Below are 13,773 nucleotides of genomic sequence, written 5' to 3'. Positions count from 1 at the left end.
GTTCAATATGCTATTAGGCATTCAATTTTTAGACTCTTTTGAGTGAAACTCCCGTTAACTAGTGTTTATTGTCTATTTACTAGACGTTTATATCCTGTCTTGTTTGTGCGCAGTTTCTGTGTAGTCCCATATACACATTGTTGTGTACAGTGTACAGAATGCAGTACACGTATCTAATGTTTAGAGTTAGAGTCTTGAAGCAAGTTTTTGAAAGCAATGACTAAATGTAGAGTTAAAATTATTTTCCCCTTCAGTGCTTGCAGTTGTATGATTGTATTATCATTTGGAGGCAGTTTTGATTAAAATTTAATGATCGCCGGTGTAAAAAATTAGGCTAGTCTACATCCATGGGTTATGTGCACGAGAAAGTAACGTTCTTATTAAAGTAACGTTTGCCTGTAAAGTAACGTTCTTATTACACGTATTTTGCGGTTTCATGTTTAATGTAATGTATGTATATATACAGTAGCATGTTAATACCATGTACCTGGTAACACCTTTGGATTACATGTAATTTGTTCGACCTTTCCGTAATGTACATACACATGTTTGTACTCTGTCATGATTTAACACTTAATTTGTTTTTCCTTGTCATCTTCCACTAAAAATTAACTGAATGCATAAAAAAATAATAACCACCTTTAGAGGCCATAACTGAATGCATGACCAAAGAAATTACATTTCTCCACATATCTGGTTGTTTATTCTTTTTCCAGTTGTGATACACGTTCTTCTGTAGCAGAAGTGTTTGAGGGAGTATTTAAACAAAAAAAAAAAAAAAAAAAAACAAGCCCAAAACAAAATAATAACAAATGGTCTGCTTTAGGATAGTATCGTGCATTGAAAGTATTCTACCTTTTTATAGGGGGGGAGGGGGGGGACGTTCATTACGTACATGTGCCTGCACATACCCTTCCCGCCCTGTCACTCCTTGATGTGTAAACAAATTTGGATTATTAATAAATACACACAAATTTTAATACATACAATTTTAATACATACAATACATACAATACAACAAATACAAATACATACAATTTTAATAAATCCCTGGTGTTGGGCTAGCGGCTAGGGTGCCGGCTTAGGATCCAAGAATCCTGGGTTCGAATCCCGGTCGATCCCTGAATTAACGCCTGGGGGGTTGACTCAGCCTGTCATCCTTCCGAGGTCGGCTAATTGAGTACCAGTTCACTGGTAATTCCCTGTTTGTCGTTAAAGGCGGCAAAAAGGGTTGGCGTCAGGAAGGGCATCCGGCCGTAAAACATTGCTTCAAATAGGGGACCGAAAAACAACAACAACCACGGTTCCCGAAAAAGGCCAACCCCCGCTTTGCGGGGAAAAATGGCCTCTAAAGGTGGTTATTTTTTTTTTTTTTAAATAAACCCAAAACAAATAAATATATATCTAGCACAGTTTCATACCAGAGTGATCAGAAAATTTGAAAAGTTGCTTCCTTTTGTCAAAGTATTAGGCCTGGAACTATTACCATAATACTTTGACAAAAGGAAGCAAGTGACATAATTCACACAAAAATATGAATTCATATCTCCAACCATGGTTGCCTAAAAAGTCTTCTTTGAGTACAGTTTGAAAAACTTTATACCCAGGAAGTAGGAAACTCTGCCAAAGAGAGCAGAAAGAAAAACACATTTTCCTCATTTACAAGAAAACTCCTTTCAGGCAGTTGCTTCCTTTTGTCAAAGTAGGGCAGTATTGTCCGGGCCATTTTTGGAGTTCTGTGTGGAATAAGCTAAGATTTAGTAATTGTTTCAGCTTTTTTGTTTTGTTCCACTGCAAACCAAAGAAGTACATTTGTGGATACCAAAATATTTTTTTATTTCAACAATTTTCTGGAAGAAATGGTGCATTATTTGAAAAAAAAGTGCAAGGGTGCCAATATTTTTGGCCACGACTGTAAGGTTGTAGATGATGCTCCATTGGTGTCACATTCCAGGACTCATCTGTTGGTGCTTTCCTGATGCACCCCGATGCTTGCACTCAGCAGTCGAATGAATGCTACCATCAGAAACATTTTGCCATCACAGACATAATTACATTGGCTCTCAGTAATGCATGAGAGGGATTCAAGAGTTGCATGGATTGTTCCTCCAACACCACATGCTGCAATGGTACACCATATGTTCACTCATCTTTGAGTAATGTTGCGTGCATTTTTCTGCAAATATTTGTTTTCTCTCCTCAGCCATATTGTTATGCTCATGTCAGATCTTCCCCATCGTCATCGCTGTCAATGGGATACAATGCATCAGGCTTCGTTTGCTCATGTGCTGATATTGGCATGGATAATTTAAGCCAAAATGTACATCAGAGCATCTTGGTGTTAATTTTTCTCCCATTATGCTTTGCATTACTATTCTGTAGCAATGTTACAATCGTTTTAAAGGTTAGATGTTTCATCCTAACAATGATGGGACCACAAACCTACAAAATTAATTGCAATTTTATTATTTATTTATCACAACAGCAACTTTATGATACAAACATTTACGCAATATTTGACCAGAACCACTATTGCAATGTGGAATATAAAATTACAAAAGGACACCTTGCCTTGCATGAAACACAACATGATGCGTACATAATTCAACAATGTGATCGAGTCCTGTGATCCGCTGCCTTTATCTATGCGTACGTGTCATCGTACTTCGTTCCCATCAATAAGAGGGTAAGTGAAGGCTAAAACTTTCTTCAAAAACTGCACGAGAACTCATATTTGCAGTTTTAAGTTGTACTGTTGATATAGCATCTCTTCAATATCAATAAAATTAACCTGCATGATAACTAGAGAAAACTTGGTTTTTGAAGAACAAATACCATTTACCTTCACATTGGGTTTAAACATGTCAGATTCGTACCCTTTTGTTTTCTAACGCATTCGAAGAATTGTGGATTGGCGATGAACAACACTTGATATTTGTCTAACGGCAACCACAGTAACGTACAATGCTTAGGCAGAATCATGGCCTTCATACAATCTGCTTTCCTTCATATGGAATGGCATTGCACATTCCAAATAGGTTGGCTAAATCAGTACGACTTAACACACAATAGATGGTCATCCTGGCCTCAAAATCTCAGAAATGTAGGCCAGAAGTGACGAGGATCCTCTTGCCACCATGATTCTTTGTGCAGTCCTCCAATCTTACACGAGTGATCCGCTTCTCCACAATTGGTTTTCTTTTTTGTCAAAAATGAAACATGATCTTGATCTTGAGCATAATCTTGAGCAAAAGCAAAATTGAAAGTCAAGGTGGAAAATTCCAAGTGGGATTTTTTAAGGGAATTGAAAAAATAAAAAATAAAATAAAACAGCAAGGTAGTGCTGATCTAATATGAATGACCATTCTGCTGAATCTTGTCTCTTTTAGTAGTCAGCGAACTAAAGGACACACTTTGTCTGCTGAGCTGTAGAAGAACCCCCAACACAAAGCGGCAGATGTGTCCAAGTGCAACACTTGTCAGTGTGTATGGCAAGGGTGGGATATGGTGAACAGCGAGAATGAAAGTACTCTGATGGGGCGTGGGACACAAACTCCAAAAACTCCATCCGACGAGGAAGTTCTTCCTCTGGGCCTGCACCCCTCACATTACACCGGTCAGCATTATACAAGCAATTTATCCTGACACGACTCAGCAATGGGCATGCATGTGCACCAATCACAACTCCAACGCATGCCTATGAGCGACTCGTCTAGGAGCCTGCTCGCCTACCGAGCAAGACTCGACAACAAGCCGTCTGTGCGCCCACGCAGCGAGACTTAGCAGCAGGCCTGCATGCCGATGCGAGACTCGGCGACGGGCCTGCACGTCCACAGAGCTTAACTCAGTGATAGGCCTGCAAGCCCAGCAAGCGCAAACTACCCTATCGGCCTGCATGTGCACAGAGAGATAAAGGGACTGCCCATTACACAATGCCCATCAAACCTAACTATCCATGGAAATTACATTGATACTTAAAATTACATTATCTAAAACCAGGTGAGGATTTGGGGAGGGGAGGTGGGTGTCAAGGGTGCAAAAGAATGGCTCTCGAACCTTTCTTCTATCCCTGGTTAATATCAGCCGTTTCTGCTCCTTGGTCACAGCTGCTGTTGATCAGAATAGAGAAAGTTACCTCTCCCTTTCAACTGAAGTCTCTTGAGCTCTTTGTGCCTACTTATTATTTTGGTTTCCTGCCTCGGCTCGGTGCATTAGTATTGCAATTAATGTATCTGTGTGTTTGCCTGTTTGATGGCAGAATAACACAACAATATGAGCATGCTAGAATTACCAAACTTGGCACAGAGCTTCACATTGTACGTACAAAAATATGTGGTCACTGAAAAATTCACGTAAATATAGCACGATACTAAAATTAATTTCATATTTTTCCTTGTGACCTCAAAGTGGAACTCGTCCGAGACATTTACACTATGAAGGTTTGTGCCAAATTTGGCGATTCTAACAGCCCTCGCTGTCTGGTTATTTGCCAAAAAACAAACAAACAAACATGCAGACAGGATGATCACAATACTCACGCTCCTTGCTGCAGCATCAATAATAACAAGTAAATCAAAGCAAAATAAAACTAGAACGCCTCTCAGTAGAGGGCATACTCCTGCCATGGGTGGCCGCTGCTGAGCCCTATCTTCCAATGGTAAAAAATCCTTCAAAAAATTCCTGGATCTGGAATAATATCCTGAGCTTCACCAAAAACTAACCAATTCTTCCTTATCCCAAGGGCAATCATCCCACCAACTTTCATCCAAATCCGTTCAGAACTTTTCCAGATATCTTGTTCACAAACACACAAACATGCAAACACACATACGTGCACGCGTGCACACACACACACACACACACACACACACACACACACACACACACACACACACACACACACACACACACACACACACACACACACACACACACACACACACACACACACACGATTGAATGCATTATCCCCTGGCAGGAGTAATAATAAACCAGAGCATTCATACAAAACCTGATCCCACACCTTGTTTATAGAACATCTTGTTTATCGAGCAGTCTTGAGAAAAAGGACATAGGAAGGGGTCTTTTAAACTCTTGCTTTGTGTTTCTGAGCACTATCTATATTTCCTATGAGCTGCTATTTTTGTCTGAATCTCAATATTTCCCAAAGCTGAGAAAGCGAGCGGGAAATGTGATTGGTTGAGATGGTGTAAAATTTTTGTTCAAGTTCTGCTAAATGGAGTTGTAAAAATGCAAACAAGGCAATTTGTGATCTGCAGTGTTAAAGTACATAATTCATTTGAAATAAAATAAAAATGTTAAAGGAGGAAAAACTAAAAATTCAGAAGTTTACCGCCATTGATGCACTGATTATGTATTTTACACCCCTTACACCTCCCCCCCCCCAACCCCCCCCCCCCCCTCCCCATGTAAGTAACACGTTACATTATTTATGCATGCCTGGTATTTGTGTCATTTATGACTTCTGTAAAAACAATACGATTCCAATACAGCAATACCCCGGCCTACGTCATTAATTAATTCCATAAGCCGTGACGTAACTCGGTTTTTGACGTAAACTGGTGGTAAAGCCTTAAAAATGCCTTAAAATGAAGACAAACACCGTAAAACTAGAGTAAACAAGCGTTACGCCTAGGTCCCCCGTCGGTGAAGTGATGTGAGTTGACAAAGTTTAAGACGCAGAAAACATGCTATGATATGATATTTCGCTCACAAGGTTCAGACATACATGGAGGTGGCTATATTGGATTTTGACGTGGCCACCCAATTTTCAATAGCGTTCTTCCTTATGCCTAGATACACCCACACACCAGATTAGAAGTTGGTACTTCGCTTATTTTTCAAGATATTCCGCTCACAAGGTTCAGACATACATGGCGGCGGCCATCTTGGATTTTGACGTGGCGACCCAATTTTCAAAAGCGTTCTTCCTTGTGCCTAGATACACCCAAACACCAGATTAGAAGTTGGTGCTTTGCTTATTTTTCAAGATATTACGCTCACAAGGTTCAGCCATATATATGGTGGCGGCCATATTGGATTTTGACGTGGCGACCCAATTTACAATAGCGTTCTTCCTTATGCCGAGATCCACCCACACACCAAATTAGAAGTTGGTACTTCGCTTATTTTTCAAGATATTCATCTCACAAGGTTCAGACATACATGGTGGTGGCCATCTTGGATTTTGACGTGGCGACACCAATAGATACACCCACACACCAGATTAGACGTTGGTACTTCGCTTATTGTTCGAGATATTTCGCTCACAAGTTTCAGACATATATATGGTGGCGGCCATCTTGGATTTTGACGTGGCGACCCAATTTTCAATAGCGTTCTTCCTTATGCCTAGATACACCCACACACCAGATTAGAAGTTGGTACTTCGCTTATTGTTGGAGATATTTCGCTCACAAGTTTCAGACATATATATGGTGGCGGCCATCTTGGATTTTGACGTGGCGACCCAATTTTCAATAGCGTTCTTCCTTATGCCTAGATACAACCACACACCAGATTAGAAGTTGGTACTTCGCTTATTTTTCAAGATATGCAGGTTACAAGGTTCAGACATACATGGCATCAGACATACATGGCGGCGGCCATCTTGGATTTTGACGTGGCGACCCGATTTTAAACAGCGTTCTTCCTTGTGCCTAGATACACCCACACACCAGATTAGACGTTGGTACTTTGCTTATTTTTCAAGATATTCATCTCACAAGTTTCAGACATACATGGCGGCGGCCATCTTGGCTTTTGACGTGGCGACCCGATTTTAAACAGCGTTCTTCCTTGTGCCTAGATACACCCACACACCAGATTAGACGTTGGTACTTCGCTTATTTTTCGAGATATTTCGCTCACAAGTTTCAGACATATATATGGTGGCGGCCATCTTGTATTTTGGCGTGGCGACCCAAATTTCAATAGCGTTCGTCCTTATGCCGAGATACACCCACACACCAAATTAGAAGTTGGTACTTCGCTTATTTTTCAAGATATTCATCTCACAATGTTCAGACATACATAGCGGCGGCCATCTTGGATTTTGACGTGGCGACCCAATTTTCAATAGCGTTCTTCCTTATGCCTAGATACACCCACACACCAGATTAGAAGTTGGTACTTCGCTTATTTTTCAAGATATGCAGGTTACAAGGTTCAGACATACATGGCATCAGACATACATGGCGGTGGCCATCTTGGATTTTGACGTGGGTTGCCCCCACACACCAAATTCGAATGCGGTCCTTCGCTTACGCACGCATGCACGCCCGCACGCACACACGCACGGATGGACGGACGGACACACGAACGGAGGGGAAAGCCATAGTCCCCAAATCGCTCCGCTGAGCGGCGGGGGACAATAACTGGAAGAGGCTGCGGCTTCGCCCTGAATCTTTGCCGCTCCCCGTCGGGAGTACCTCTGTTGTTTTCTATCGGTCGGGTCTTCTCCTCGAATGGGGTGACCGGCACGGACATGTCGACCGTGAACGGGCTTGTGTGCCGAGTGGCTCCGCGGCCCGCTTCACCGCGGCGTGCTTTACCCAACGTGTCCGAGCAGTTTCACCGGTGGTCGTGTCGTGTCGTGTTGTCTGTGACGAACGAACGAGCTCAGGGTTCCGTGAACCCGGCCGCCCTGAATCGACGCTCGCCTCCTAGTCGTAGACGTGCCCCGTCTTTCCTCGAGCAGCCGAAGTTGCGTGCTTCTTTTTTTTTTGGACGATGCGATATACGCAGAAACGACGATGTACAGGCAGGCATTTGCAAATCCATGCACATGTGCACATGCACACGTCGATCGGTTCGTCGACGCCGGATGCCGGCGAGGTGCCCGGCGAGTTTCCCGACGAGGCACCCCGGCTCGAGGCATGACACGGTCGTTCGTTTCACATGGGCCATGGGCCCTGGGGCCTGACCTCGTCGCGGACACTGCACACTCTGCATGGTGACGTAACGTGACGTGACGTCTGCCGTGGACGGTCGTCCGAGCCGGCATCGTCGTCATGTTTCGCCGTTGCCACATTGTGTTGGTTGTTTTACACAGTAAAGGAATAATCACAAAAATAACAGCGAAAGGCAAAGCAAGCACGCGACCGCAGCACAGGACAAAATGCATATGGCGTTGCCTTTGTTTTGAATGAGAACCAGCAGCTATGCGTACGTATACTGTACGTACATTTTTTATATTTTTAATGTGCTTTTTATTGTATTTTAAATTGTTTTTTAGCTTCTTTTATTGTTAATTTTTATGTACTATTTTATTTATTTTAAATTTTTTTTTTTCACGTCCTCCTATTATGATGTAGGAGTGACGTAAAGTCGCACATAATGACGTTCGCTGAACTGAAATTTACTCTAGAAGAAGTGGCGTAAAGTCGGATTTGACGTAGGTCGAAATGGCGTAAAACAGGGTATTGCTGTATGTAAAAACAAATATGGATTTGTTATTTTGTTTCACTGCCAGACAGACTAAATAAATTACCTTACTCCTCTGCGTATGTGCGATTCCTTACAATTTGCCAAATTTAAAACAAAATTACTGCTAAACTACAGGTTCGTGCTCCGATTCATGTTCTTACTTCCTTACTTATCCTCTTCATTCCAATGGGAAATAAGGCTGCTACAGGCTTTCACCATTTATCTTTATCGTGAGATACATTATGTACCTCACACCATGATAGACCCAACTCTTCCAGATCAGCTACCATAGTCCTATGCCAAGTTGTTTTTGGCCTGCCTGTTTTCCTTCTTCCTGGCGGTGTCCATCCCAAAGCAACATTGGGGATTCTGTCAGGGGACATGCTAAGCACGTAGCCAAGCCATTGGAGGCGGCAACGCTTAATATCAAGGGCAATGCTGTGGCAACCGGTTTGTTAATGCAAGATCTTGTTGGATATCTTAAGCCAAAAGATGGGGCGGATTTTTTTTCCCCCAAAGCATCCATTGTGGAAAGACTCCACCTTGTGCATATCTGACTTAATTACCCACCAGCACTCAAGAGCTGTACAGAAGAACAGACTTGGCATTGCTGTTATAAAGTCTTATCTTTGTCTTCAAGCTGTACTGCTTCGACTTCCAGAGAGAATGGAGTTGAGCGAATGTATTACAAGCTTTGTGGAGTCTTGCCTTGGTGTCTTTCTTGGCTCCATTGTCTTTGCTGATTAGACTGCCTCAGTATGTAAACTCATCTACCGTCTCTAGGGCTTCTCCATTTACAGTAATGGGTGAAGAAGGTGCGGTGTTGATGTTCATCACCTTGGTCTTGGTGGTATTCATATTAAGACCTGTCCTTCTGGAAAAGCTATCTAGCCTGTCAGTTCTTCCTTTCAAATGCGTGTTCCTTGATGACAAAACAGCTAAATCATCAGCAAAGTCCAGATCTTCAAGTTGGGAGGAAAGGGTCCACTGGATGCCTCTAGGTCTATTAGAAATGGCGTTCCTCGTGATCCAGTCAATAGTAATCAGAAAGAGGATAGGTGATATAATACAACCTTGGCGAACTCCAGACTCCACCGGGAACCACTCTTATTCATGATGACACTGCATTCAAAGTGTTCATAGAATTTGCTTATTAGAGTGATCATCTTCTGGGGAATTCCATAAGATCTCAGTATCTGCCACAGGCTCGCTCTACGTACACTATCGAATGCCTTATTGAAGTCAATGAAGTTGATATAAAGAGGTGTATTCCATTCTAAGCATTGTTCAGTGATGTTACGTATTGGAAAAATTTTGTCGATGCACCCTCTTCCTGCTCTGAATCCTGCTTGCTCCTCTCTCAACTTGGTGTCAATAACCTTGTCAATTCTGTTGAGGAGTATCCTACAGAAGATCTTGCTGGGGATTGAAAGTTGTGTTATTCCCACCAGTTGTCATAGTTACCAAGATCACCTTTCTTGGGTAGCTTGACAATGAGCTAGCCAATCTTGGGTAGCCTTTTGTCCAGCCAGCGAGAACAATGTCCTTGGTCCAAACCACTTTGAAGAGGTCAGTGAGCACCCTTGTGGCAGTACTGATGTCAGCTTTAAGCATTTCCGCATGGATGGAATCAATGCCAGGGGCATTTCCCATCCTCGTGGCTTTGATGGCAACCCTGACTTCTTCTTCAGAAGGTGGCTCAATGTTGATCCCAAGGATATTCTCTGCTGGTAGAGGACCAGCTGGTTCATTTGGCTCTGGGCTGTTCAGGACATCATGGAAATGTTGAACCCACTTTGCTGCTGGCTGCCACACTATTGGTATAACATTCCCCCCTTTATCTTTCACAGGGGCAGAGTGATTGGCGTTTTTACCGCACAGTTAGGTGATCTTATACACTGTGCTCATCTCTGCCCTTACTGCAGCCTGTTCAGCTTCACCAGCTAATTCCTCTAAAAATGACCTCTTGTCTTTGCATGCACTCTTCTTGACTTTATTATGTTTAGCCTTGTAAGCCTGTTGGACCTGTTCCCAAAGTCTCGGTAGCTTTGTGCTCACATCTTTCCCTTCAATTGCTTCCTTTCGTCAATTTTCTTCCATATCCCAAGTGTCAAACATTCTTTATATATTTTTTCTTTCTAAAACCAATGACTTTCTGTACAGTTTATTTGCATCCCTCTTTAATGGTGTCCCATTTCCTCATGACATCTTGGTCGTCTTCCTCTTTTTTGGTTGCTAATGCCCTAAAACGCTTCCTTTGCTCTATGACAAAGTCTCTTCTGTTGTCTTGAGACTTGAGTTTGGCAATGTCGAGATGTTTTCTACTTTGACTCTGTTTCTGCCTTTTGGAGCTTCTTCAGTCCAGAGTAGAGAATGGTGGTTCCATCACTGGTCGTTTGGCGCCCTGAACTGGTCCAACGGCACTCACTAATACCTAGTATGTCGAGATGGTGTATTTGCATTTATCTGATAACTTGAGCCGACTTTGACGTTTCAGACATGGCGCGGACATGCCACACTCCTATACGGATATTAACTTTGCGGCCAAGTAGGCTCCACTTCATACTCCTGACTTTCCTAAGAGAACTTTAAACAGAAGTAGTCACACTGCCAGCTAGTTGGCTAGAGCTTCCAGCAGTACCTGTTTATATAAATGTACTCTTTGCAGTTTATTTTCAGATTCGTGTTCTCCAGTATTCAAAATGTAACATTCAAATGAAATCAAGTTGTTCCTTGATCATAGAACGACATCTGTAGACAGACGAAGTGAACAAACTGCTTAACTCCGCCTTTCGCTTCACACGCAGGGCCACCCCTAATTTGAGGGAATGGTCTCTCAAAGCACATTCCATAGTCTTTTAACCCAGATGTAAATAGTTTGGATAATTTCGACATACTTAGTATTTTTCGATATCTGAGCCTTCTAAAACGATGCATTATTTTTCCATGTCAGTTGCACAAGAATGCAGCAAACAACAAGAAGAAAAAGACATAAAATGTCACAGCCCCTGCCATGGTTTTTGTAATGTTATTTTGCTGTACGGAGTTAAAGGCCATCAGTCAGCCATCTTTGGCCAGATGAGAAAACAAAATCTTCTGCATATGTATGCTCATGTATTGTCTTTGTGCCAAGTTTGAAGAAAATCTGTCCTTGCATGTCCGAGAAATGGATTGGGACATATTCTAGCAACAAAATGGTCCCCAGTCAGCAATCTTGGATCCTATCTTGAAAAAAAAAATTGACGAGCAGATGTCACCTATCATTCATTATCTGTGTCCCAAATTTGAACAAGATTGGTAAATGCATGTCTGAGAAATGGTTGAGGACGTGGCCAATATGGGTTTTTGTTTTTTCTACAACTAAAATGGCCACCAGTCTACGAGTCAGCCATCTTTGATCAGTTCGCAAAATAAAGGGAGGTGCACATGTATGCCATCATATACTGTGCTAGTGCCAAGTTTGAACAAAATCAGACCATGCATGTCCGAGAAATTGCTGGAGACGCATTAAAGTAACAAAATGGCCACCAGTCGGCCATCTTGGATGTGATCTCAGAAGAAAAAAAATGACGTGTGCAAGCCATAATTCATTACCTGTGTGCAAAGTTTGAACAACATCAGCAAATGCATGTCTGAGAAATGGTTGAGGACGTGCTCAGCATTGGTTGTTTTTTTTTTTACAACTAAAATGGCTGCCAGTTGATCAACTTTGATCACATCACGAAACAAAATGATGTGCGTATGTATACCATCATGTATTATCTTTGTGCCAAGTATGAACAAAATTGGTCCATACATCTCCGAGATATGGTTGCAGACACACGTACGCACTGACGAACAAACGAGACCAAATCCATAATCCCCTGTTTCGGACCAAGTCCAACGGAGGCTTATAAAACCCCTCACTCTCGTGGACAGACATTCAGAGAAGTACTACAGCACTACAATAACTGCATATGTACATGCACAGCTAGCACTCACCCAGGATGTACGTGGATGGGTCAAATTTTCCCTTTGGACTGCCTGTCGTTGGTAGTAACCATGTGATGACTGCACTCTTCTCGCAATACTGGTCTTGCATGAAGCCCTTAATCTGAGCAAAGTACAGCTCCCCTTCCTCATCCAGCACAGACACCACATCGCCAACTTGGTAGTAAATACCCTATATGCATGGAAAGATCCAAGCGTCATCATTCTTCAGCTACAGTTAACGAGTAGTGGTGGTGCAGAGTTAACAAGGTTGGTCAATTTAAAATTTAAGCTTAAATTATGCTTTGTATAAAAACATCACTTTCATGTTATTGAAACATGCTACCAGCACCACCACCACTGCCTCATATTAAAACATGCATGGGCATTTGTTGAAAGCGCATTACGGAAACGGAAAGTAGCGTTGAATGTTATCTGTCTAGAGATAAATTACCTGGTACAAAATAGAGTCGCTTGTCACAACCGTAGCAACAGCTTCAGGAGCCCTGAGAGGCTGAATAAAAAATAAAAAATGGAAAGCCCCAGAGAATATCAGAAAAATAAATAAATAAATAAATCACACAACAGGAAATAAAATAGCTCAATCTTTGAGTTAATAAAATCCAAAAGCTGTCAAATAAAAACCAACTTTTTTCTGAGGACATCAAAAACAAAAGGACATTTTATCTGACAACTGCTATTTTTTACCAATATATACAAGGTACAATCCAAGTCCAAATAAAGAAAAAAAAATTCTTAATATCATCCACTACTACCACTACCATACTATTGGCAGAGTGCTCGGTGTTGGTGCTGCCAAAGCAATGTCTTGGCAAGTTTATGTTGGGTGGTTTCCCATTGCCTTCCAGGAACTAGAATTTGTAACTAGTTCAGGGTGTCCGTGATAACTTACCTCTTCCTTGTCAAAGACAACGTGAGAATTTAACGTCCCGTTTCAACTTCCATCCGAGGGATGTTGCACAAAACACCACGACAACAGTTTATAGTTGGGACAGGATTAAAATCCTCATTAGATAACTCAATGGTGAGTGTGAATACGTCCAATCTATCTTGTAACTACTACTACTACTACTACTACTACTACTACTACTACTACTAACTATTATTATTAACTGCCACTACTACTTCTTCAATGGCCACAATTATTCCTACCTCTTTGTGGCGTTGGCTGGGGGCGTTTTTGACCCAGGGCTTTCACGAACTGGATGGCCATTCCTAACGTTCGACTGAAGGTGGTATTAATTTCTAATTAGTTCAGGGCACCAGCTGGAACTCACAAAAGCTACATTTGGATATATTGTTGCGGTTTTAGAACCCTCACTTGTAAATATCACA

The 13,773-nt window shown here is 41.9% G+C and overlaps 1 protein-coding gene across 8 annotated transcripts in view; it reads right to left on the bottom strand.

Moving 5' to 3' along the window:
- Nucleotides 1–2,445: 2,445 nt before the first annotated feature.
- The window catches only part of GATAD1 (GATA zinc finger domain containing 1), a 47,664-nt gene continuing 36,336 nt past the window's right edge, over nucleotides 2,446–13,773 (bottom strand). For 4 of the 8 annotated variants that reach the window (XM_068126593.2, XM_068126595.2, XM_068126594.2 and 1 more), the window contains exons 4-6: nucleotides 12,872–12,931; nucleotides 12,430–12,610; nucleotides 2,446–3,594 (exon numbers count right to left, since the gene is read on the bottom strand). In XM_068126593.2, the coding sequence (XP_067982694.1) occupies nucleotides 3,401–3,594; nucleotides 12,430–12,610; nucleotides 12,872–12,931 (435 nt within the window). In that variant the 3' untranslated portion in view covers nucleotides 2,446–3,400. The remainder of the gene's footprint in view (nucleotides 3,595–12,429; nucleotides 12,611–12,871; nucleotides 12,932–13,773) is intronic. The other 4 variants (XM_068126598.2, XM_078785846.1, XM_078785845.1 and 1 more) reach the window with 2 other exon arrangements.

The sequence above is a fragment of the Myxine glutinosa genome, chromosome 10 (assembly GCF_964187855.1).
Source record: "Myxine glutinosa chromosome 10, kmMyxGlut1.1, whole genome shotgun sequence".
Lineage (NCBI taxonomy): Eukaryota > Metazoa > Chordata > Myxini > Myxiniformes > Myxinidae > Myxine > Myxine glutinosa.
The sequence above is the reverse complement of the archived record's forward strand: the minus strand, read 5'-3'. Positions and strand labels throughout refer to the sequence as shown.